This window comes from Lithobates pipiens, unplaced genomic scaffold (genome assembly GCF_037356315.1).
Source record: "Lithobates pipiens isolate NorthernLeopardFrog02 unplaced genomic scaffold, aLitPip1_a1.2 Scaffold_16, whole genome shotgun sequence".
NCBI classification, from domain to species: Eukaryota; Metazoa; Chordata; class Amphibia; order Anura; family Ranidae; genus Lithobates; species Lithobates pipiens.
The window spans coordinates 405,893,812-405,918,484 of NW_027507748.1; the positions used below are offsets into that span (position 1 = coordinate 405,893,812).

At 40.9% G+C, this 24,673-nt stretch overlaps 1 protein-coding gene across 3 annotated transcripts in view; it reads right to left on the reverse strand.

Annotated features, from left to right (window-relative positions):
* Positions 1 to 11,029: 11,029 nt before the first annotated feature.
* KSR1 (kinase suppressor of ras 1) overlaps positions 11,030 to 24,673 on the reverse strand; it is a 229,413-nt gene continuing 215,769 nt past the window's right edge. For all 3 annotated transcript variants that reach the window (XM_077482405.1, XM_077482404.1, XM_077482403.1), the window contains one exon: positions 11,030 to 18,893. In XM_077482405.1, the coding sequence (XP_077338531.1) occupies positions 18,815 to 18,893 (79 nt within the window). In that variant the 3' untranslated portion in view covers positions 11,030 to 18,814. The remainder of the gene's footprint in view (positions 18,894 to 24,673) is intronic.

Below are 24,673 nucleotides of genomic sequence, written 5' to 3' on the forward strand. Positions count from 1 at the left end.
CCTTGGGGTTGTTGTTGTTGTCATCACATGCAGATACATTATGGGCAACGGGACCTCTGCTTTGTCCTTAGTTATTTGCCTCCCCTGGTGTTTCCATCTACCTCTATGACCCCTGACCTCCCATTCAGCCTACCTCATCTCATTATCAGGATAAATGTTATTATGTAATTTTATGCATATGGCTTGGACATATTTTTGTATTTTTGTATTTTATTGATCTTTCAAATGAATAAAATATATATTCAACCTTAAGTACCCCCTCCCAGACTCCTCAGTGGGCCCCGGCACTCCCGCTGATTGGCTCCGAGAGGGCCATACCCAAACATCCAACCAGGCCTGGTTCTAGCCTGTCATGTGTACCTCACCGTTCACATGCCCAGGCACAACATTAATCATGGGCTGGCCAGACTGGTGTTACCTACACAATTAACCTTCAGTACTGTAGGGTCTTGAGGCAAAAACTAAATTTACAATGCATGTGACATTTGATCCTAAATGTCATCCGCTACATATAATAGTTTAAATATATATGATCTAAATATGTATAAAAAGATAAATATGTGTATATGAGATACATATGATTGCGATCGATATATATATATATATATATATATATATATATATATATATACACACACATATATAGACACTGTACAGTGCCTTGAGAAAGTATTCATACCCCTTAAAATGTTCCACATTTTGTCATGTTACAACCCAAAATGTAAATGTATTTTATTGGGATTTTATGTAATAGACCAACACAAAGTGGCACATAATTGTGAAGTGGAAGGAAAATAATAAATGTTTTTCAAATTCTTTTTACAAATAACACTGGGAAAAGTGTGGCGTGCATTTGTATTCAGCCCCCCTGGGTCAATACTTTGTAGAACCCCCTTCCGCTGCAAGTCTTTTTGGGTATATTTTATCAGGTTTGCACATCTAGAGAGTGACATTTTTGCCCATTCTTCTTTGCAGAATAGCTCAAGCTCTGTCAGATTGGATGGAGAGCGTCTGTGAACAGCAATTTTTAAGTCTTGCCACACATTCTCAATTGGATTTAGGTCTGGACTTTGACTGGGCCATTCTAACACATGAATATGCTTTGATCTAAACCATTCCACTGTAGCTCTGGCTATATGTTTAGGGTCGTTGTCTTGCTGGAAGGTGAATCTCCATTTTACTTCAGCTACAGGTTACCTGTACACCTATTTTATAATAAGACTTGTTTTATTATATCTTGCACCGCACAAGCCAAATTAACAAAGTTTTTATTTTATTTTTTATTATTAGTGCCTGTTATGTTTTTTTTAGTGACAGCTGAAATTCAGATTTACAAAACAGTTAAGGCTCTGTTCACACTACAGCGACCTGAAAGTCACGCAACTTGAGTACTACCTTGATGCGACTTTAGAAGCCACTTTCAGGAATGCCTGAGTAATATTACTTCCTAAAATCTTGGATCCAAATCACATCAATATATATGAGGATTTGACATGGAGGTGACTTCCATTAAAGTCTAGGGGCACAAGTCAGATAGAAGTCACTTTGAAGTAGTATAGGAACCTTGTCTAAAGTGGGAGCAACTTCAGTAGTGCCAATTAGGAAACAAAGGAACCACGCTCTTATATCATAAATCACCATAGTGAATAAACAAATCTTCATTTGAATTATAAAAAATACATAAAAATTGTGAAGCCCATGTATAGATCCCACACGTGAATAGCATTCTCAGTGAATATAGGGAAAAAGGTTCCTCTCCACCTGCATGCAGACACACAATGCACTCACCAAACTAAATTGACCCCAGTTACAGGGAATCAAATTGTGCATATGGAAAAATCCACGATTTATAACAGGAGGTCACTGGAATGAATCCAAACCGCTGCGTTCATGTGTGTATATGTGTGTGTGTATATATATATATATATATATATATATATATATGAGGGCTGTGGAAACAAAAGATTAATCCTCGATTAACCGATTCATTTTTTTGATCGGTACTCACCTCTCTGCTGACCTTTCGGGTCTTCAGGGAGTTCTGTCGGAGATCCGGTGACGTCACTGGACTCCTCCACCCTTCCCCAAGTGCCTCCGTCTGCTACCAAAGGGAAGGGGGAGGAATCCGATGACGTTGACGTTCTGATTGAACGTAACGCGTACAGGCGAGGAGCTACACATGACGTCACATGCTGCTGCCCTACGGAACTAACACGATTGTCGGCTTTACATGCTGCGTTTTTATCATCTTCATGTGATTAGTTTGTGTTTGAACACAAAAATTTAATCTTATACTTAAGCGGTGAGCACTTTCTACCCATAACCAGGGGCGGACTGACCATTCGGTCACTCGGTGGCTGCCCGAGGGCCCCCGTGGTGGGAGGGCCCGGGCCGGCTCAGTCCGCCCCTAGAAGTGCTGAAGCTCATCATGCAGCCAGAATAAAAAAAAACTATACCCCCGAGGAAGCAGTGCCACTGTCTGCCAGTGAACCATTAAATCTCACCTGGCTGATGGCTAGAGAGGCACAGAGGAGCGAGATGGCTGGGAATGGGATGGATCATCAGAGCCATCAGCCTTGCGGGGATGACAGGCGCGACAGGATGACAGGAAGTGACAGGCGCGCTCCGGCCAACTCTCCCCCTGTGGAATTTAGCTGAGGGGCGGGGCCATACATCGCTGCCGCGGGGGACAGACCGTCAAGGAGCTGGAGGCTGCAGAGTTCACACAGAGGGGAGCAGACTGCAGAGTCATCTTTCGATTTCCAACAGCACCCACACTGACCTGTCTTGTGTGCAGCAGCAGGTCAGTGTGATAATGACACAGACAGCATAGCAGTGCCAGTTAATGTGTCTGTGTTGATATAAAAAGAACTTCAACTAGCCACGTGAATGTTCCTTCCTTCTTACCCTGTGATGTGCCTATTTACCAGGTGACAAGTGCTATTAACTAGTGCACACTGATATCTGGTACATTAAATGCCATACAGTGTATAGATATCAGTGTTATATATATATATATATGGAATAGCACTTAGCCCTGGTTCACATTGGAGCAATTTGACATGTCAAATCGCATGGCAAATGATCAGTAATGGCCAGCAATGGCATTCCCCAAATCGGTGCAATGCCGCATTTGTGTCACCGCACCCAAAAGTAGTTTCTGTACAACTTTTGCTGACTTCTAGGTGCAATTTATATAGACATCTGTGCAGTCACCCGCACAGATGTCTCTGAAATCGCTGCCAAACTCACACTGACACGTGGGTATGAAATTGTGCGAGTTTAACTGAACTTGCACAATTTCATTCCCACTATCAGTGTGAACCTGGGCTAAGTGACTTTATTCCATATATATACATTGGTGATCAGTGAGAAGATTGTCCCTTACATTGGTGATCAGTGGGAAGAATGTCCCTTACATTGGTGATCTGTGAGAAGAATGTCCCTTACATTGGTGGTCAGTGGGAAGAATGTCCCTTACATTAGTGATCAGTAAGAAGAATGTCCCTTACATTGATGGTCAGTGAGAAGAATGTCCCTTACATTGGTGGTCAGTGAGAAGATTGTTCCTTACATTGGTGGTCAGTGAGAAGAATGTTCCTTACATTGGTGGTCAGTGAGAAGAATGTTCCTTACATTGGTGATCAGTGGGAAGAATGTTCCTTACATTGGTGATCAGTGAGAAGAATGTTCCTTACATTGGTGATCAGTGGGAAGAATATTCCTTACATTGGTGATCAGTGAGAAGAATGTTTCTTACAATGGTGATCAGTGAGAAGAATGTTCCTTACATTGGTGATCAGTGGGAACAGGGGTGGACTGACCAGTCGGTCACTGGGGCGCCCGCTTGAGGCCATTAGGGGTTCGGTCTCGGCCACATGAGAGGCCACTTGAAGCGGCTGTGCCTGTATCACATGCCATGATCATGCCGATTACAATACTGTTAACGGCGCGCTGCTCCCCACCGGCCCCTCCTTCCCTCCCATCCATCCCAGGTGATTTCACGACGCATACAGTGCAAGCACCTGGGACGGACGGGAGGGAAGGAGGGGCTGGCAGGGAGCAGCGCGCTGTTAGCAGTATTGTAATCGGCATGATCACGGCATGTGATACAGGCACAGCAGAAGAATGGAGGGGCCGGCGGGGAGCTGCGTCGTTAAAAGTATTATCGGCATCCGGTAAGTGATAAGTGATGGGGATGGAGGGCCCCGGATCCCCCCACCCCACAGTGTCCCCCTCTGTGAGTGTCCGTGTGTGTCTCCTCCTGTGTGTGTGTGTGTGTCCCCCTGTGTGTGTGCGTCTCCCCCTGTCTCCCTCCAGTGACCCCCTGTGTGTGTGTAAGTGTATGTTCTCCCTCATGTGTGTGCGCTTTCTCCCCCCCCCCCATATCTCCCTGTGCAGGTGTGGCACCCAAGGGGGCCCCATGAGTTGTCAGTCCACCCCTGATTGGTGATCAGTGAGAAGAATGTCCCTTACATTGGTGATCAGTGGGAAGAATGTCCCTTACATTGGTGATCAGTGAGAAGAATGTCCCTTACATTGGTGATCAGTGGGAAGAATGTCCCTTACATTGGTGATCAGTGGGAAGAATGTCCCTTACATTGGTGATCAGTGGGAAGAATGTCCCTTACATTGGTGGTCAGTGAGAAGAATGTCCCTTACATTGGTGATCAGTGGGAAGAATGTCCCTTACATTGGTGATCAGTGAGAAGAATGTCCCTTACATTGGTGATCAGTGGGAAGAATGTCGCTTACATTGGTGATCAGTGGGAAGAATGTCCCTTACATTGGTGATCAGTGGGAAGAATGTCCCTTACATTGGTGATCAGTGGGAAGAATGTCCCTTACATTGGTGATCAGTGGGAAGAATGTCCCTTACATTAGTGATCAGTGAGAAGAATGTCCCTTACATTGGTGGTCAGTGAGAAGAATGTCCCTTACATTGTTGATCAGTGGGAAGAATATTCCTTACATTGGTGATCAGTGAGAAGAATGTTCCTTACGTTGGTGATCAGTGGAAAGAATGTTCCTTACATTGGTGATCAGTGGGAAGAATGTGCCTTACATTGGTGATCAGTGGGAAGAATGTCCCTTACATTGGTGATCAGTGAGAAGAATGTCCCTTACATTGGTGATCAGTGGGAAGAATGTCCCTTACATTGGTGATCAGTGAGAAGAATGTCCCTTACATTGGTGATCAGTGGGAAGAATGTCCCTTACATTGGTGATCAGTGGGAAGAATGTTCCTTACATTGGTGATCAGTGGGAAGAATGTTCCTTACATTGGTGATCAGTGAGAAGAATGTTCCTTACATTGGTGATCAGTGAGAAGACTGCTCCTTACATTGGTGATAATTCTCACTTATTATCAGTGAGAAGAATGTCCTTTACTTTGGTGATCAGTGGGAACAGGGGCGGACTGACCAGTTGGTCACTGGGGCGCCGCTCCGCTCGAGGCCCATTAGGGTTCGGTCTTGGCCACATGAGAGGCCACTTGAAGCGGCTGTGCCTGTATCACATGCCATGATCATGCCGATTACAATACTGTTAACGGCGCGCTGCTCCCCACCGGCCCCTCCTTCCCTCCCATCCATCCCAGGTGATTTCACGACGCATACAGTGCAAGCACCTGGGACGGACGGGAGGGAAGGAGGGGCTGGCAGGGAGCAGCGCGCTGTTAGCAGTATTGTAATCGGCATGATCACGGCATGTGATACAGGCACAGCAGAAGAATGGAGGGGCCGGCGGGGAGCTGCGTCGTTAAAAGTATTATCGGCATCCGGTAAGTGATAAGTGATGGGGATGGAGGGCCCCGGATCCCCCCACCCCACAGTGTCCCCCTCTGTGAGTGTCCGTGTGTGTCTCCTCCTGTGTGTGTCCCCCTGTGTGTGTGCGTCTCCCCCTGTCTCCCTCCAGTGACCCCCTGTGTGTGTGTAAGTGTATGTTCTCCCTCGTGTGTGTGCGCTTTCTCCCCCCCCCCCATATCTCCCTGTGCAGGTGTGGCACCCAAGGGGGCCCCATGAGTTGTCAGTCCACCCCTGATTGGTGATCAGTGAGAAGAATGTCCCTTACATTGGTGATCAGTGGGAAGAATGTCCCTTACATTGGTGATCAGTGAGAAGAATGTCCCTTACATTGGTGATCAGTGGGAAGAATGTCCCTTACATTGGTGATCAGTGGGAAGAATGTCCCTTACATTGGTGGTCAGTGAGAAGAATGTCCCTTACATTGGTGATCAGTGGGAAGAATGTCCCTTACATTGGTGATCAGTGAGAAGAATGTCCCTTACATTGTTGATCAGTGGGAAGAATATTCCTTACATTGGTGATCAGTGAGAAGAATGTTCCTTACGTTGGTGATCAGTGGAAAGAATGTTCCTTACATTGGTGATCAGTGGGAAGAATGTCCCTTACATTGGTGATCAGTGGGAAGAATGTCCCTTACATTGGTGATCAGTGAGAAGAATGTCCCTTACATTGGTGATCAGTGGGAAGAATGTCCCTTACATTGGTGATCAGTGAGAAGAATGTCCCTTACATTGGTGATCAGTGGGAAGAATGTCCCTTACATTGGTGATCAGTGGGAAGAATGTCCCTTACATTAGTGATCAGTGAGAAGAATGTCCCTTACATTGGTGATCAGTGGGAAGAATGTCCCTTACATTGGTGATCAGTGGGAAGAATGTTCCTTACATTGGTGATCAGTGGGAAGAATGTTCCTTACATTGGTGATCAGTGAGAAGAATGTTCCTTACATTGGTGATCAGTGAGAAGACTGCTCCTTACATTGGTGATAATTCTCACTTATTATCAGTGAGAAGAATGTCCTTTACTTTGGTGATCAGTGGGAACAGGGGCGGACTGACCAGTTGGTCACTGGGGCGCCGCTCCGCTCGAGGCCCATTAGGGTTCGGTCTTGGCCACATGAGAGGCCACTTGAAGCAGCTGTGCCTGTATCACATGCTGTGATCATGCTGATTACAATACTGCTAATGGTGCGCTGCTCCCCACCGGCTCCTCCTTCCCTCCCGTCCATCCCAGGTGATGTCACGACGCATACAGTACAAGCACCTGGGATGGACGGGAGGGAAGGAGGGGCCGGCAGGGAGCAGCGCGCTGTTAGCAGTATTGTAATCGGCATGATCACGGCATGTGATACAGGCACAGCAGAAGAATGGAGCGCCCGGCGGGGAGCTGCGTCGTTAAAAGTATTATCGGCATCCGGTAAGTGATAAGTGATGGGGGATGGGGATGGAGGGCCCTGGATCCCCCCACCCCACAGTGTCCCCCCCGTGTGTGTTCTCCCTCCAGTGACCCCCTGTGTGTGTATGTTCTCCCTCGTGTGTGCTTTCTCCCCCCGTGTCTCCCTGTGCAGGTGTGGCGCCCAAGGGGGCCCCCATGATAGTCTATTGCCCGGAGGGGGCCCATGAGTTGTCAGTCCGCCCCTGCCCATGACCTGGCGTCCTTGCTGAGATCTAAGGAGACGTGAGAGAAGTTTATGGTCCGTGTTAACCCCTTTGATACCCGCTTGCATGACCACCTGTTTTCACAGGGGTCCATGTCATAAGGAGAGAGTGATTAGTTAGACTCGAGGTGGAGGGATTGTCACGCTACTGTGGAAAAAAAAAATTCCTTATGTCAGTGCTATAGTTTGAATTTAAAATATATTTGTGTGAACTGGGAAGTTAAGTCATGGATTGTGGAAACTAACTAGTGTCGGGTGATTGTATATAGTGTATACCATATTTACCACTGATTAAAGCAGAGTTGCAATGCAAGGAGATCGGCTAAAAGTAGTTGGATCTGTATGTGCGTTATAATTAATCGAAATTAGTTGATTCAATTTTTTTTATTAAAAACGAACACAAAACTTTTAATCAGTAACAGCCCTAATTGATTTATATTTATATATATATATATATATATATATATATATATATATATATATATAAATATATCAATCATAGTCAAAGCTCCAGTTTTGCCATATGGAGAAGGAGAGGAAAGGATACTCACTTGGTGCAGTAATTTGAATAATTTATTTAAAAAAGAAGGTTGTATTGCACTTACATCAAAGAATACAAAGGATCAGCATGAATTGTAAAGGAATTACTAGTTAGCGCTCCACCTGTGTTCTAGCTGACTGGAAATGACGTATCCCAAACAGTACCCAATGCCGTTTCATCAGTCTATGTCTGATGTCTACTGTAGCGTGTTTAAATGCACTGCAGTTGTGGTTTTTAGTGGATGTCAATGATAACTTAACGACACCCCAAACATAGGTTGCAAATGCAGTGCGTCTGCTTGCACAGGATCACATGGTATAGCAATACTATGCAATCTGTTTGCTGTGCATTATTTAAAGTAGTACATGTATGTCTGCCATGATTTCAGCTCATTCAAATGGACAGAGTGGTGCACTGTGACTTCAGTCTGAGCCCAGCTTCTGACTTACAATGATTCTGATCAAATTCTGGGCACAGACTTAAATCTCATAGACACGGTACGATTGTTGGCAGGGGATTGTCCTATTGATAGACTTGTCCTAAAATCTTACCGTTCGTACGCTCCTTTTGACAATTGTTGTCCAATTTCCCACCCATAAATGTTGGATGACATGCTAGTGAATTTTTGGCGGAAAATGGTTTGACGTCAGATTTTTATATGGTCAGTACACAAATCTGTCACAAGAGTCGAAAAGTACAAAATATGCATGCTTGGAATCAATGCTCAAACACAAATTTAGCAGAAGGGGCCCACAGGGTGGCGCTCAAGAGCTGAAATTCCTTGTAATACATCACTACGTTTGTGATTGTGGTACTGCAATTGTGTACCATTAGTATGCAAGGCAAGATCCTGGCACACCCCCTTTTATACAAAAATCAGATGCTTGGTTGGCCAACAATCATACCGTGTGTGGCTTTAGTCTTCACTTGAAATTATTCTGCCATCAGCCAGGACCCTGCAACAGCTTCTGGATACTCCAGAAACTTTTGAATCAGGCTCATTCACCAGCTCTGCTCCTGGGCTTCAGCATAAAATCAGAACCTGCCCCCACAGCACAGACTGAGTGGGAAGTAGAGGATAATTGCTTTGGACTTCATCCAATCACCACGATGCAAACCAGCCAGGAGGTCCAATCAAAGAAGGATTATACACACTATAAAAAAATAAATAAATAAAACAGGCTGCAGGATTCTGCCAGCATCTGCGGGACAGTCTTCAGTTTCTGGGGTGGTCCTGGTAGTTCAGGGATGGTTGGGAGGTATGAAAAAGAACAGCAGCATTGTCAGTGTGTGTGTTAGAAAATTAGAAGATATAGAACCACTAACAAATTTAAGCCAAACTCCAGCTCACACTTTATAAATCAGCTAGAAGTTTTTTTTCTCCTTTTGGGATAAAGGTTTTGCATGAATATATAAAAGCTAGACTGATGTTCTGCAAAAGTTACAGGGATTGGACTGCTGAGAACTGGGGCAATAAAAAAAAAAAAAAAAACCTTGTCCGGAGAAGAAAAGGTGAGCGCTACCATCAGTCCTGTGTCTTACCAACAGTAAAGCATACTGAGACATGTGTAGCGTTGCCTCTTAACCACTCACAATTTTTCCCAAGAACACAGCCATGAATAAAGAATGGTCCAAAAACATCCTCCAAGACCAACTTCTCCCAACCATCTAAGAACAGTTTGGTGATGAACAATGCCTTTTGCATGATGAAGCACCTTGCCATAAGGCAAAAGTGATAACCAAGTGACTTGGGCAACAGAATATCAAAAGATCAAAATTTTGGGTCCATGACCAGGAACTTCCCCAGACCTTTGAGAATCCCATTGAGAACTTGTGATCAATTCTCAAGAGGCGAGTCAACAAACCCCCCACAAATTCTGACAAACGCCAAGCATTGATTATGCAAAGATGGGGTGCCATCAGTCAGGATGTGGCCCAGAAGTTGATTGACAGCATGCCAGGGGAAATTGTAGAGGTATTGAAAAAAAAGGGTCAACACTGCAAATATTGACTCTTTGCATAAACGTAATATAATTGTCAATGAAAGCCTTTGACAGCATAAAATGCTTGTATTTATACTTCAGTATACAATGGTAACATCTGACAAAAAATCTAAAAACACTAAAGCAGCAGACTGTGAAAAATAATATTTGTGTCATTCTCAAAACTTTTGGCCAGGACTGTAGAGTTGATCTTTAGTACCTCCAAAAGAACTGAAGGCGAGCCTTTTTGAACTTGGTGTAGTCAGAGCATCACTTTATAAAAGTGACACTATTAAATACCTGAAACTGTCATATAATTTGGTAAATCCAACGAAAATGGCGGTGAACCTTTTAAATACTTTACTGAAGTCCCCTAGAGCAGTGATGGCGAACCTTGGCACCCCAGATGTTTTGGAACTACATTTCCCATGATGCTCTGGCACTATGCACTGTAGTGGAGCCATCACTGCCCTAGAGTGTTTAACAGCTGCAGATGTGTACAGGCTCAGTCTACAATTACAGTAATTAAAAGGGTACAGTTGTAAGGATTGCATAATGCATGCAACTTGAAGACGAGGACATACATTTGGGTATTTATGAGACTGAGGCCCCTTTTACACTGATACATTTTTCCTGCATTTGTACCTTGCAAGAAAAAGTTCCCCTTTAAATCCTATGGGTCTTTTCACAACACTGTAAAGTGGGTGTGGTGCATTTGAAAAACGCACCAAAAACACAGCCTCCCATTGACATGAATGGAAACCGCTGCAAAATTGTGGCTAAATCAGTTCATTTTTCACAGGTGCGGGCAACCCAAAAATGCACCAGAAACGCATCAAAATTGTGGGATTTTGTTACAGAGCAGTGTAAAGGGGTCCTATGGTTTGTTGCCTTAGACTCCATGCTCTTAATAAGCTTGAGCTTCCTTTTTTTTTTTTCTTGTGGTATTAGTAACCAAACATTTTCTGCAACTTTTAGTTTCTGATTTAAGTTGACAGTCACAAGACAAATGAAACGACACAGAAAATAAAACAAAACTCACTTTTTGATAGCATGAATTTATTGACTTTAAAGAATCCTAAATATCCAGAATTTCAATAGCATAGGAGTGCACTTCCGCTGGTTGCATAACTAATACAGAACCTTTGTTAATACTAACTGTTTAAATTAATAGCAATTCTGGAAGACAAACTCAGTTGATAGAAAATATAAAAAATTTTACTGTACAAAATTTTACATCACATTCAAAAAGATACGTGTCCATTACACCATGGTACAGCCAGCCAATAGAGCAGTAATGTACAGCCAAATAAAACATTATCCACACTTACAGGTCTAAATGGATACAGATTTTACAGTGCTATTCACTCCCTTACCACACCACGAAAAGGAATATTACTAAACAGTCACATTTAAACTTAGTGGTCCTTTTAAGAAACACTTCTAAAGAAAGAAACGGACATGGGCTAAAAAATGCAAATTCAAGACGCTAGTGCATAAAAACTAATTTATAATGATAAAATTGAAAAAAAAAAATTTACACATTTTAACGTCAGTGTTTAGTTATTCCTCAATTTACTTTTTCTTTTCTATACTATAACTCGAATGCTTTGCGCTTTTTAAATCCTGAGGACCCTTTATTACCTCTTGCCTGTGTATATCCAGCATACAAGAAGGCTTTCGTGTGCAACTTCATACTTTTCAGTATGATTGATATCGAGTACAGGTATCCAGTTTCTACCATTAGGGCTAGGTGTGTGTTTGTACAACTTGTAACCAGTACTTGCAGCATGCATCAGATGATCAGTTCTAGACAAAATTATCTGCTCATTTTATTACTTTCCCTTCTAGATATGTAAAGGTTTTTTTTAAAGCAATATCATATTGATATGGAAATTCTCTTTTAGTTGTAAGTGGGCATTATAAAACATATACCACCTGTGTGCTTACACCTGAAGCTCCAGCAGAAAGCGATGCCTGCTGTCTGTCAACTAATCTCTTTATATAAACATAAATGAAGGGGTATGACTGCTAAAACTGAACCAAATTCAACAGTACTGACCTCTGTGAAAGGAAGAATCTCAACCCTGTGAAAAACGTTTTTTATACCAAATTATTTGCCTTTATGCTCTTTAGAGCATTTTAGTATTTGTAACGTAATTGATCACTTCCGGAATGTATGTCTCTATTAGTGAGAAGTGGGAAAAACAGGTAATTACAACCCATTTTAGTACCAAAAATGTGTTTACCCAGGAGGTTGACATTATCTTGAAAAAGAAAAGAACTTTACGGGTTTTTTTTTCCAACTACTACAAAGAGTTTGAAAGGAAAAAAAAAAAAGATGAAACCGTCATATAAAAATAAAAAAAACATTATGAACTGCCACCTAGTTATATAAACAAGCATGCCCTATTCTGCCTGGTTTTAAAGTAAGCAGTATCCTCAACCTTCGATCAATGTCAAGTTTTACAAAAGATCTTGCTCAACAAAAGACAGTAAATCACACACCTGAACAGTCAATGGAAACGCAGCTAAAGTGTTGTGTGCAAAAAGGGAACTCCCTTTTAACTTCTATAAAAAAAAAAAATATCTCCTACAAATAGGAGACCTCCTATTTACATTACAAGCAATTCTTTTTCGGTATGGACAAGGTCAAACACATGGTTATTAAGGTCATTGACTTCCCCTGAAACTACACAGCATTAGAGGTTTTCATAGAGAAAGATCATAGCTCATTTATGATGTCTTGTAATGATGACTGGCAAGAAGGCAAAGAGCATCTAGTAATGAAGTTAAGAAATTTGCCATCTTACATATGCTTAACGCGGATAAGGCTACAGTTGTGTATTAAATTGCCAAACAAAATGGTACGTGTGAACGACAAATTCACTGTTTAATGCAAGACCAATTTTCAGCAATATATTGTTACTACTAAATTCCACGCATCTGAGGGCAGTAACACAAAAAGATCTGCCAATAAAAAAGTTCCATCTGGTGTACCATTTTATGATTCACATTCGAAATATATAAAAACACAAAACTAAAAAGCATTTTGTGAGAAAGAATGTGTACCTATATTTTGCAAATATTTAATTCTGCATTGAGACAGCATTAAAATCTGTATTGAAATAAGTACCTATATGTATATATATTGTTTTTTTATAGAGTACATGTGGCAATACAATTCTGAAAGGACAAGTAGGGGTTTAGTTTTCTATGATATTAGCTGGTTGTTTAAAGTCTTTGGGTCTAAAAGTTTAACATAAATCTGCATGATTACTGTTTTTTAGGCCCCAGCTGTATAAATGGCCTTACCTGCTGCCCAAGTCGAGAGGAAAGTTACAGTGCCTTGCAAAAGTATTCACACACCCCACCCCCCTTGGCATTTTTCATGTTTTGTTGCCTCACAACCTGGAATTAATATGGATTGTTTGAAGATTTGCATCAATTTACAGAACATGCCCACAACTTTGAAGTTTTTTTTTTTTTTTTTTTAAATTGTGAAGCAAATAGGACAAAATAACAGAAAAAGTCAATGTGCATAACTATCCACCCCCCCCCCCCCCCAAAGTCAATACTTTGTAGAGCCACCTTTTGCGGCTATCACAGCTCCAAGTCGCTTTGGATAAGTCTCTATGAGCTCGTCACATCTTACCACTGGGATTTTTGCCCATTCCTCCTTGCACAACTGCTCCAGCTCCTTCAAGTTGGATGGTTTGCACTTGTGAACAGCAATCTTGAAGTCCACAGATTTTCTATTGGATTGAGGCTGGGCTTTGACTATGCCATTCCAACACATTTACAAGTTTCACCTTAAACTACTCAAGTGTTGCTTTAGCAGTGTGTTTGGGGTCACTGTCCTGCTGGAAGGTGAACCTCTGTTCTAGCCTCAAATCACATACAGAGTGGTACAGGTTTTGCTCAAGAATACCCCTGTATTTAGCACCATCCATCTTTCCCTCAGCTCTGACCAGTTTCCCAGTCCCGGGATGGTGTTCTTTGGGTGATGTGATGTGTTGGGTTTGCGCCAGACATAGGGTTTTATTTGACGACCAAAAAGTTTAATTTTAGTCTCATCAGACCAGAGCTCCTTCCTCTATACATTTTGGGAGTCTCCCACATACCTTTTTGCAAACTCAAAATGTGCCATTTTGTTTTTTGCTGAAAGTAATGGCTTTCTTCTGGCCACTCTGCCATAAAGCCCAACTCTATGGAGCGTACGACTTATTGATATCCTGTGTACAGATACTCCAGTCTCTGCAGAGTTACCTTAGGTTTCCGTGCTGCCTCTCTGATTAATGCCCTCCTTGCCTGGTCTGTGAGTTTTGGTGTGCGGCCGTCTCTTGGCAGGTTTGCCATTGTGCCATGTTCTTTCCATTTGGTTATGATAGATTTGATGGTGCTCCTAGGGATCATCAAAGATTTGGATTTTTTTTTAAAACCAAACCCTGACTTGTACTCAACAACATTGTCCCTTACGTGTTTGGAGAGTTCATGGCAGTATTTGGTTAGTGGTGCGTCTTGCTTAGGTGTTGCAGCCTCTGGGCCTTTCAAAAAAAGGGTGTATATGTAATGACACTTAGATTGCACACAGGTGGACATAATCTCACTAATTATGTGACTTCTGAAGGTAATTGGTTGCACCAGAGCTTTTTATGGGCATCAGAACAAAGGGGGTGAATACATACGCACATGCCAATTACCAGTTTTTTTATTTCTGAAAAATAGTTTTATGTATATAAGTTTGTAATTTTACTTCACTTTACACTATTGTGTTCTGATCCATCACATATAATTCCGATTAAAAAAACATTGAACTAAAGGCTGTAATATAACAAAATGGCCAAAACAAATGGGGTGAATACTTTTGCAAGGCACTGTAGATCTATACCTGAAAGAGGAAGTAAACCCTGATGGGTTTACTTCTTCTTTAGTCTCCCTGCAAAGGTAAAGCATAATGGGCTAATATGCATCGCATAGTAGCCCATTATGTGTCACTTACCTGACACAGGACCCAGCAATGTCACTGCTGTCCCCTGTAGTACAGAGAGTCCATCTTCTTCTGGATAATCCAGGTATCTGCACCCACTTCCGGGACAAGACCGCCGCAGATGCCCCGCCCCCCGTTGTGTTCTGGGAAACACACAGTTCCCAGGACACAGCGGGGACCAGCAGAGACGCGCATCGCGACTCGCGCATGCGCAGTAGGGAACCGGGCAGTAAAGCCACAATGCTTCACTTCCCGATTCCCTGACAGAGGATGGCTGGCGGGGGCAGCAGAGAGACGAGCGATTGCTCGTCATCTGCCTGCCGACATCGCTGGATCCAGGGACAGGTAAGTGTCAATTTAGTAAAATTCAGCAGCTGCAATATTTGTAGCTGCTGGCTTTTAATATTTTTTTAAAGGTGCAGAACCACTTTAACATTGGAAGCACATGTAACACGGTGGCAACACAGGTAGGGAATTAGGAAACCAACAGAGGGTTATTGCTCCATAACAGCAAGTGCCTGAACAACTTTTATTGGCAGGATTACAGGGGCCAGTAGGTGTTTTTTTTTTTTTGTAGCTGCTGAATTTTTTTTTTTTTTTAAACCAGGATGAAGTTCCTCTTTTAGCACTATATTTGCCGTTCTACTCTTAAATACAAGTGTGGACTAGAGACACTAAAATTTGACAACTGAATTAGGTCTATGTAATGTTAATAAACCTTTTACTGGTGACAACTCACCAGCAATAGTATCTCAAGGAGAGAGGGGGAAAAAAAAAAAAAACGTACCCGCATCTATGTTTTCACTCCCTCACTGCCAGACCAGTAAGGCGTTGCTCCAAAATTGCTCTCATGAGATTTTGTATTAGTTTGGACAGTGAAAAACCCACATAGAAGCAGATGAGTGTTCAATTAAGTGATTCCGTTTCAGCGAAGTTGCCACCAGCGACAGGATTTCTACTCTGCCACTGGAGTTATAAGGGTAAGGCTTAGTATCAGGAGAAGTGGTGCCCAATTTCAACTTGGGCAGAAATCAAGACCCCTTTGGACCCAAGAACTCAAAGAGGGCCACAAGGATCAATTTGAAAGTGAATACAAGTACTTGCAGAAACCGCAAGCCTGCAATTCAATGCTATTGTTCCTCAGGACAGGTTCACTTTACGAACGCAAACTGAAATCCCTGCACGTAGGCCAAAGGCAAAAGCTCAAAACCTATATAAAAATTAGGCAATCATTCACAAACCTGTAAACTCTACAAACAAGACAACTCCCTTAAAGTCAAAGGTTTCCATTTATTTTACAATCCTATAACTCTGCCTACATATTTATTAAATGAACACCTTGAAAAAGTATATTTCTAACTGGGCTGAGTGAAAAAACATGTTCTTTGGGGGGAATAAACAAAAAAACTATGCATTTTCTCAAGGGAGTCCTAAATATGCAGTGGAACAAGCTTTTGTTACCTATAAAATCTATAAAGTTAAATATACAGTACTTATCTGACCTCTCGCTTCCGTACTGCAAATGGTGGTGTACCATCCTTTCGGTGAGATCCCAGAGAATACAGAGTAGTCCAAATCTTGCAAAATAACTATAGTAGGACCAGTCATCTTGTGAGGTTTGAACTGCTCATCAGTCCTCGGGATCCCGTTGAAAGGGATGTTGGGTCACCCTTGTCTAGGCACTATGGGTTACATAAATGTATTAACCTTTTCTCCCCACAATCAGTTTTGGGTGGCAAGGTCAGTTTAACTCAACCCTACATTTACATATTTCATATATTATAAAAAACAAAGCAAAGTTACCTACATTGCATAGAACAATTACATTAGGGATAGTAAAAATTGTAAATTCTTAATCTTTGCACTTTTTTAGAGCCATCTGGACCATGAAAAACTCATCCATTTCTAAAAGTTCACACCCACGCCGCATGACACGTGAATAAAATACACTACACATGAAAAAAAAAAAAAAAAAAAAAAAAAAGTAAATGTACGCACTACTGTGCATATGAAAATGTATTCTATAATACACATCATCATAAATGCATATTACTGCATGAGCACAAGCGTGAGAGGGTCCTTATTGAAAGATTACAAATGGGCATAATGGGGAAACTACTGTTAAACCAAAACCCATCTCAATTCTTTTACTTTAGATTGTGAAGTACTGCTGCCAGAGATATACATCTATATAGATATTATATATATCTAGCCTAATAAAATTAAGAATTAGGACACAGCTACTGATCCAGCAGTGTAAGGGCTCGGGCTCATAGGTTAGATGGCGTTTGCAGGTTTTTCCTGTTTTCCACTTCTCACTTAGAGATCATACATCAGTTATAAGTTAGACATTATTATAAACTGGAGAAGTTATTGTATAACTACAGGCTTCAGCAAAACCCTATGCCTGGTTTCTTTTGTACAGAACCTATTATTTCTACCTGGATAAACAAGTAAACGATCCTTTTTTCTCTCTCCCTCCTCTGTAACCATACATTTACTCTGAGCAATAAAGTAACCATAAATTAAATCGGGTATAAAAACGTATCTATAAAGCTTGAGTGGCCCTGCTGTAGGATGTGGCTCTTATTAGCCACCTTCTCATATAGTTAGCATGGTAGCTATTCTGGTGCAGGTTCCAATCCTTAATGCAAGAACAAGAATTTTAAACTGAACACCAGGAAAAACAACCCCTGCAGTAGGTTTTCCCCTGTGCTGCAAGGGTAAATGCTTGTTCTTGACTAGGGAGAAGAAAAAAAATGGGTATACTTCCCTTATCCCTCACTCCTACCCATTCTTCCTCTTAACTGAAGGACGACCCACCGAAGCTGCTTTGTTGGTCACAAGCACTATGACCTAATCGTATACAATGCAGAAACAGTAGTCCTGCCTTATGAGGATGACAAGGACCTCACATTTTGGAGAAAGGAGAAGAGTGCTGGTTGCTGGGGGAGGGAGGATTAAGGAAGCCAACAGAACTCTTCACACATCATTACGATGTTTGTGAAGGAATTAATATCATAATATGTACAGGACGCATAGGATTTCTAGAGGACTTAAGGTTGTACGTTGGCTCAAGGCCTTGCTAGTGACATTCCAAAAGGAGTTCACCAGCAGTAAAAAAAACGTTTTTTTTCCAGGTCAACGTGAAGAAAGTTGTGGTAGCTTAATTAAAAAAAAGAACAGTAAATGGCATTCAAAACCATGTTTCCTGGAAAAGCTTCAAGCTACACTAAATTTGTCCCAGGCCATAAATTAAGTCGGTATCTTCGCAGTTGCTGTTTTTCTTCTCTTTTTATTTTTAGCATCACAGTTTGCATATGAAAGTCTGCCTCTTTAATCACAGTAATGGATTATCATTTGTTCCAGCAAATAACCCTGTTTAAATGTAATTTCTTATATGGATACTTTGGGCAATTGTTTTTTACATTTAGATATTGCCTCTCATTAGTCTGTTATGGCTTAGGAATAAAGCATATTTTAAATATATTATATCTTATAACACTACTAATAAAGGGTTTCCAAACAACAGCACTGATAAGAAAAACTAAAAGTCAGTCACATTTAATCATTTTCACCAACAATACAACTCATATGCCTAAAATCATATGTAAACAACAAACACAGCAGGTAGAGTTAAGGCTTAATCCATTCAGCTCTGGAAGGGGTAGGCAAGGCACTGCATTGCTCCTGTTCAGGGCAGAATGGGTTAATATAAATTCAGTAAGAAAGACAGAATAAATCCAATAGGTGGAGTCACCACTGGCTGCAATCTGAACCTCTGACGGTGGGTGCAGAGCTAACCATGAACAGGACACTGAGATATCGCTCAGCGGACTAGATCTTTTGGTTACCCTGCTCCAAGACTCCAAGGCCAAACCTTTCAAAACGGGGAATACTTTTGCTACTGTTAATGCTGAAAGAAGGGGGACAAAACAAACACATCTATGTTAGACAATTTAACAAAAACATTTCAAGTTGCACTTCATTCACTTTACAATAAATTATTATAATCATGGGTGCAAGATTGTCCAACAAAAGCCAGTTAGAAAATTATGTAGCCATAGCATCATATGAAATATGCTTGCAATTTTCTTTGTGTTTCTTTTTTTTTTTTTTTTTATTATTTCCTTTATATAATAATTATAACCTTTATGTCACTCTCTTACTAGTAAAGGTCACGTCTATTTCATAACTTCCACAAAATAGACTACTAAAGAGGAAACAGGTTTTTTTTTAGGTTCCTTTTTGTTTTACACTAATTACTAGACTGAGTTGCAGTTTGTATCTGTGCTCAAAAGTGAAAATTCCAAAAGTTTAACTGGTGACCCCCTAGCTGATGACAAACTAAACCTAAAAGAATATAATAAAATAATTATAACCTGTATAATTACACTTTCCATAGATCAGCAGAAAGCTGACATTTTATATTATTTTATGCCACTGTCAATTTCATACTAAGGAAAGGATGCCTACAGGGCCTTCGATTTGATTACCCCTCTAGATTTCTGCTGTATATAGCAATATTTACACCATGTCCTGTAACAGATGTATACAAATTAGCTACTTAGTAAAGCCATAAAAAATAACTGATTTCCTTAGTGAGAAATCTAAATACATTTTTTTTTTAATTTTAAGTTATTAAGGGGATAAAACATGGGTAAATGTGCATTTATTGCAGAGATGTACAACATATGTGTTTTTTTTTGTTGTTTATTTGCTTTAAGTGGGGACTATCACTTGGACAGTACAGTGGTTAGAACTTATGCCTAGCAGTACTAGGGTCCTCGGTTCAAAATCCCAACCACAACACTGCCTGCCTGGAGTTTGCATGTTCTTCATGCCTGCGTGGGTTTTCGCAGGGTAGTCCGGTTTCCGCCTACACTCCAAGGATATGCTGATAGGTTAATTGGATCCTGTCAAAATTGGCCCTAGTGTATGAATGCGAGTTAGGGACCTTAGATTGTAAGCTCCTTGAGGGCAGGGACTGATGTACAATATATATGTAAATCGCTTTGTAAATTGACAGAGCTATGCAAGTACCTGCAATACATAAACAAGCGGCTTCTGGGCATCCACAGGGTTTCAAGTAGTAGTAAAGCCTTCTAGCAGTTTGTTAAAGTGACAGTCACCACTGCTATTGAGCTGTTATTCCCAAACTAGAGCTGAAAGGTACTGCAAAGGATTCAACATTGCTCCTTGAAGCCTGCCAAAAGCTCTCATACATGCAAGCTGAAGCCAGTGTGAACAAAGCTTAAAATAACAGCTTCAGGATGGTGAGAACAGAGTTTTTGTAGGCAAAAAAATGCAGAAGATTGCAACTTGTAATTTCCTATTTTTGTGTACAAGCAGTATCAATTCTATATTTTGTGCACACATATGCTGAGAACAATACAGGATTTTTTTTTTTTTTAATTAACAGTACCATTCTCAAAAGCAGATATCATTTAAAAATATAAAGAGGAAGAAGGGTGGTGTGGGTGGTTTTCAGCAGCCAATGTTTTTCACTATATATTTTTTTTTAAGTTCACTATAGAAAAAAAATCGCAGAATTGCATTAGTGACTGCTGGATACACCTCAACGTTTACATTTTTTCCTGCACTTTCTCCAATTCATTTGCAATTTTTTAGCATTCTTATTTTTGTCTGTTCTGACACTTACAAAGGACAGATACAGACTGTTCATAAATTGCAAGACAAAGTGGAAAGATTGTGCAAACTGTAAAGTGCTGCCATTTGATGGACAATCTTAAAAATACATACATACACACACACAGAAAAGCTGCAAAAGTGCTTGTTAGAAGGACACAGAAGAAAAGCACTCAGTGCAATGATTTCACTAAAATGCTGGTAACCCTGTTTTAGAAAAAGTTACTGCTGGCTCGTGGTGCTTGTGAAGCTAGATACATAGCTGGTCCTACGATTAGTGGCAAGTAGTTTTTCTGCAGTCAGAACCGGTTATTCAAGCAAACAGCCCACACCAAGAGAACAGTAGATGGGAAAAGGATCAAAGCAGCAGAGACATCCAAGGGTTAAAAAAGGTTTTCTAATATTGGTGATTATTTGTTTTGTAGATGAAAGGTAAGTATCCACGAAGCTGTAGATTAGCAGAAGACGCATGGAAGCATGCAAGGCAGAACCAGTTAAATTGCCAGCAGCTATAACCTACGAGGAGGAGAAAACATTGTTAATCAACAATAATCATGGCTATATTAGTAATAGAGGATAATGAGTGAAGATGTTCAGATTAGGAAGGACAGAAATCACAGGTTTATAGGAAAGGTTACAAATAATGTTTGGCACATTAATAGGAAAATGCAGTAGCTAACAGGGTATGCTAGAAATTTTGCTTATCTACATAGAACAAATAGTCCTACAGATGAGTTACGCTGTTCGAGAACACAAGCCAGAGAGCACTGCGACAATTCAGTGTGCAAGCTGTGGATCATTTTACTAAAACACAAGAGTGCAAAATCTGGTGCAGCTGTGCAAAGAAACCAATCAGCTGACATTATTGGCAAAGTTTAATGGAACAAACTGAGGTTAGAAGCTGATTGGCTACCATGCACAGCTGCACCAGATTCCGAAAGCCCAGTCTTAGGCTACTTTCACACTGAGTCGCTTTACAAGCGCTAAGAATAGCACTTGTAAAGCACCTCTCCTGTGTCTCCAGTGTGAAAGCCCTCAGGCTTTCACACTGGAGCGGTGCGCTTGCAGGACGGTACAAAAAATCCTGTGTGCCGCATCTTTGGAGCGCTGTAGGATCGGTGTATTCACAGCTCCTAAAGCGCCCCTTCCCATTGAAAACAATGAGGTAGCGCCGCTAAACTGCTGGCATAGCGCCGCGGCAGTGGCACCATGTGGGCGGTTTTAACCCTTTTTCGAAAAGCGCCGCTAAAACAATGGTAAGGCGGCGCTAAATATAGCACTGCTTTACCGCCAATGTCCACAACGTCCCAATCTGAAAGTAGCCTTAGCAAATTTTTTACATTATCCCAACTGATCGTGGAAGCAGTTTTTTGGGTTCCCAATTGTCAGGTAAAGAAGTTTAAGAGGAAACAAATACATGGGTTGAATTAAAAAAAATATTTTTTTTGAAAATCAGACATTTTGTACGTTTTGTGATCTGATGGTGCTATTATTGATTTCAAAATTCGACCAATCATGCCTTCAATATAACCTCAACTTGCTACAGAAAATAATTTTTATGGCTGGGAATCTTCTCTTTCCAGGAATTTGCTTTTCTTGCGCATTTTTTTTTTGATTATATTCACACGATTCTCCCATCGATTAGAAAATTGTTAATTCTTCAAACAATTTCCAACACACCCAAATACTCAAATTTGATGGCACACGAAAATCGTACGCTGCTGCGGCCCACTAATGGCATGTAATTTTAAAGGAAAATACTTATATCAGATGTACTAAAGAAAATCAGATCTCGAGGTCTCCAAGTAATGCTTGCGACACCAACCAACAGCTGGCCACCATTGCTGTATTACTTGTTAGGCTTAAAGTGACTGTAAACTTGCAGTTCCTCTCTGCATATTATGTTAAACAAACATGCATTTGCAGTTGAAATCACCTAAGAAATTCTCTAGAAATACCTTTTTAATTTGATATAATTTTGACAGGTTACACGACTGCTATCCTGCTCTTCCATCCTGTGGGGCTAATGCCGGGTACACGCGTACTGCAATCCAACTGGTTCAGCAGGAACTGGCTTATTTTCATTATGTGTACACCTGGTAAACCAGCATTCGAGCAGAGCTTGCAGCCAATAGCTGCAGAAGTGATCTATATAGTCTGCCGGGGGGGAAGGTTCCGGCATCCACATAGCTTGTATATGTCTTTCTTTATAGGAGTATGCGACAATGATCAACAGGTAGAGCAGTCTGTAGATCTCATTGTCCTACAGATTCAGGAGTTGAACAAACTAACAGGATCAACAAGTATTTCATACTTTTATTTTAATGTAATTTGAAAAAAACAAATGGAACCATTACACAGAACAATATTTTTGGGCACGATCTTTGAGTCACATCTTATGTGCAATATGCTTTACACAATCATTTGTGCATGTTCTTATTACATGTACTGTGCACATGAAGTGCCTTGTTTTTGTTAGTTGCCTTTCCTTTTGTAATTTTTTTTTTTTTTTTGAAAATCTGGTTAATAAAAATTACCAGATTAAAAGAAAAAAAAAAAAAGAAAAAAAGTTTTTTTGGGAACCAGTGGTACGTTTGTATTTTTGGTTTACAGACACTTTAAGCATCCTGTCCTGGTTGCACTGCACTGAAGATTTACTGACCCTTGTACTTTTTGAGTGCTACACTAAACCCATAGCAATATAGCAAAATTAAGAATTCCTTGGGAATGAACTGTGCCCTTCATATACACATGAACGTACTTCCTGGTCATCTTAAAAAGAAATACACATTCCGCACACTTGTCCCTCAGGGAATCTGGGACTGTTTTGTAATTAAACAGTTATGATGAATATACAATATTACTCGAATAATAAGCTGCCAAAAATCAAGGTTACTTCTGGCAGCCATTCCCTATACTAAATGGTACAAAGTAGTATACACTTTTGGTGGTGGCATCCTGTAATGAGCACTATATTGGATCTTGCCTGTTTCTTCAACAGGTATGTACATTTTTCTAACAGGAATTCAGTATGCCAGTAAGATATGACCCTGTATCAATTCTACTTTAAAATTACAGAAAGGCAATTTACCTAGGACTAAGCAAGTGGATTATTTAAGTACAATAACACAATGCGGAATGCTGATTTAACATGGAATGAACCAGACAATTTATTTGTTAGCTACTGGGCAGTGAATGTGAACATCATGCTGGTAGAATTGGTCCTTTTTATAAAAGTTGTGCCATTGTCTTTAGAATTGTCCATTAAAAGTGAAATAAGTGACATGTGGAAATGATAGAGAAGCAGAAGGAAAAGCAGTGTAAAGGCATAATAAAGGGTCAACAGTACAAATCATTGCAGAGATATCCAAGGTGCGCCAGGCCCCACAGCAGGATCATGGAGAATGGAAAGAAGAAATGCAGTGACGAGGACATCAACAACATATTCCAAAGATGAGGGTAGGTAAAAAGAAAATGATTATTTTACAAAACTGTGAAGAAATGATCCAGGTAAACATATGTATTTTAATAACAAATATGCTGTGTGCTAAAGATTATAAAATATTGTTTCAGTGAAATGCTTATTCTAACCCCTTATTTAGCTTTGCTTACCTAATCTGACACTACAGCTTGAGTGTCTGGGGTCACTTGAGGTCTGATAGCCTTGTCAACTGCCCACCTCACACACTTAACTCTTCAGTGCATTTAAAAGTTCCCTTTAATTAGATACTTTTTAAAGGCACACTTTTCCTATATAAAAGTATAGAACAAATATACAAAAGTATAGAACGTACGACTCTCCCATTTCACTGTCATTTAGCCTGGCCATACACGGTTCGAATCTCGGCCGGTTCAGCAGGAACCAGCCGGGATTCGAACTGTTAATGGCCAGGCTCAATGTAACAAGTTGATCAATTGAGCAACGTTTATACAACCTGCCTGTCGGATTCTCCTACGATTATTGCTAGCGTCTGCTATAGCCGCTAGAGATAATCACGGGCCCCTAAGTTTTACTTACTTTTCCAGATACTGCCCTGCATAGAAAGC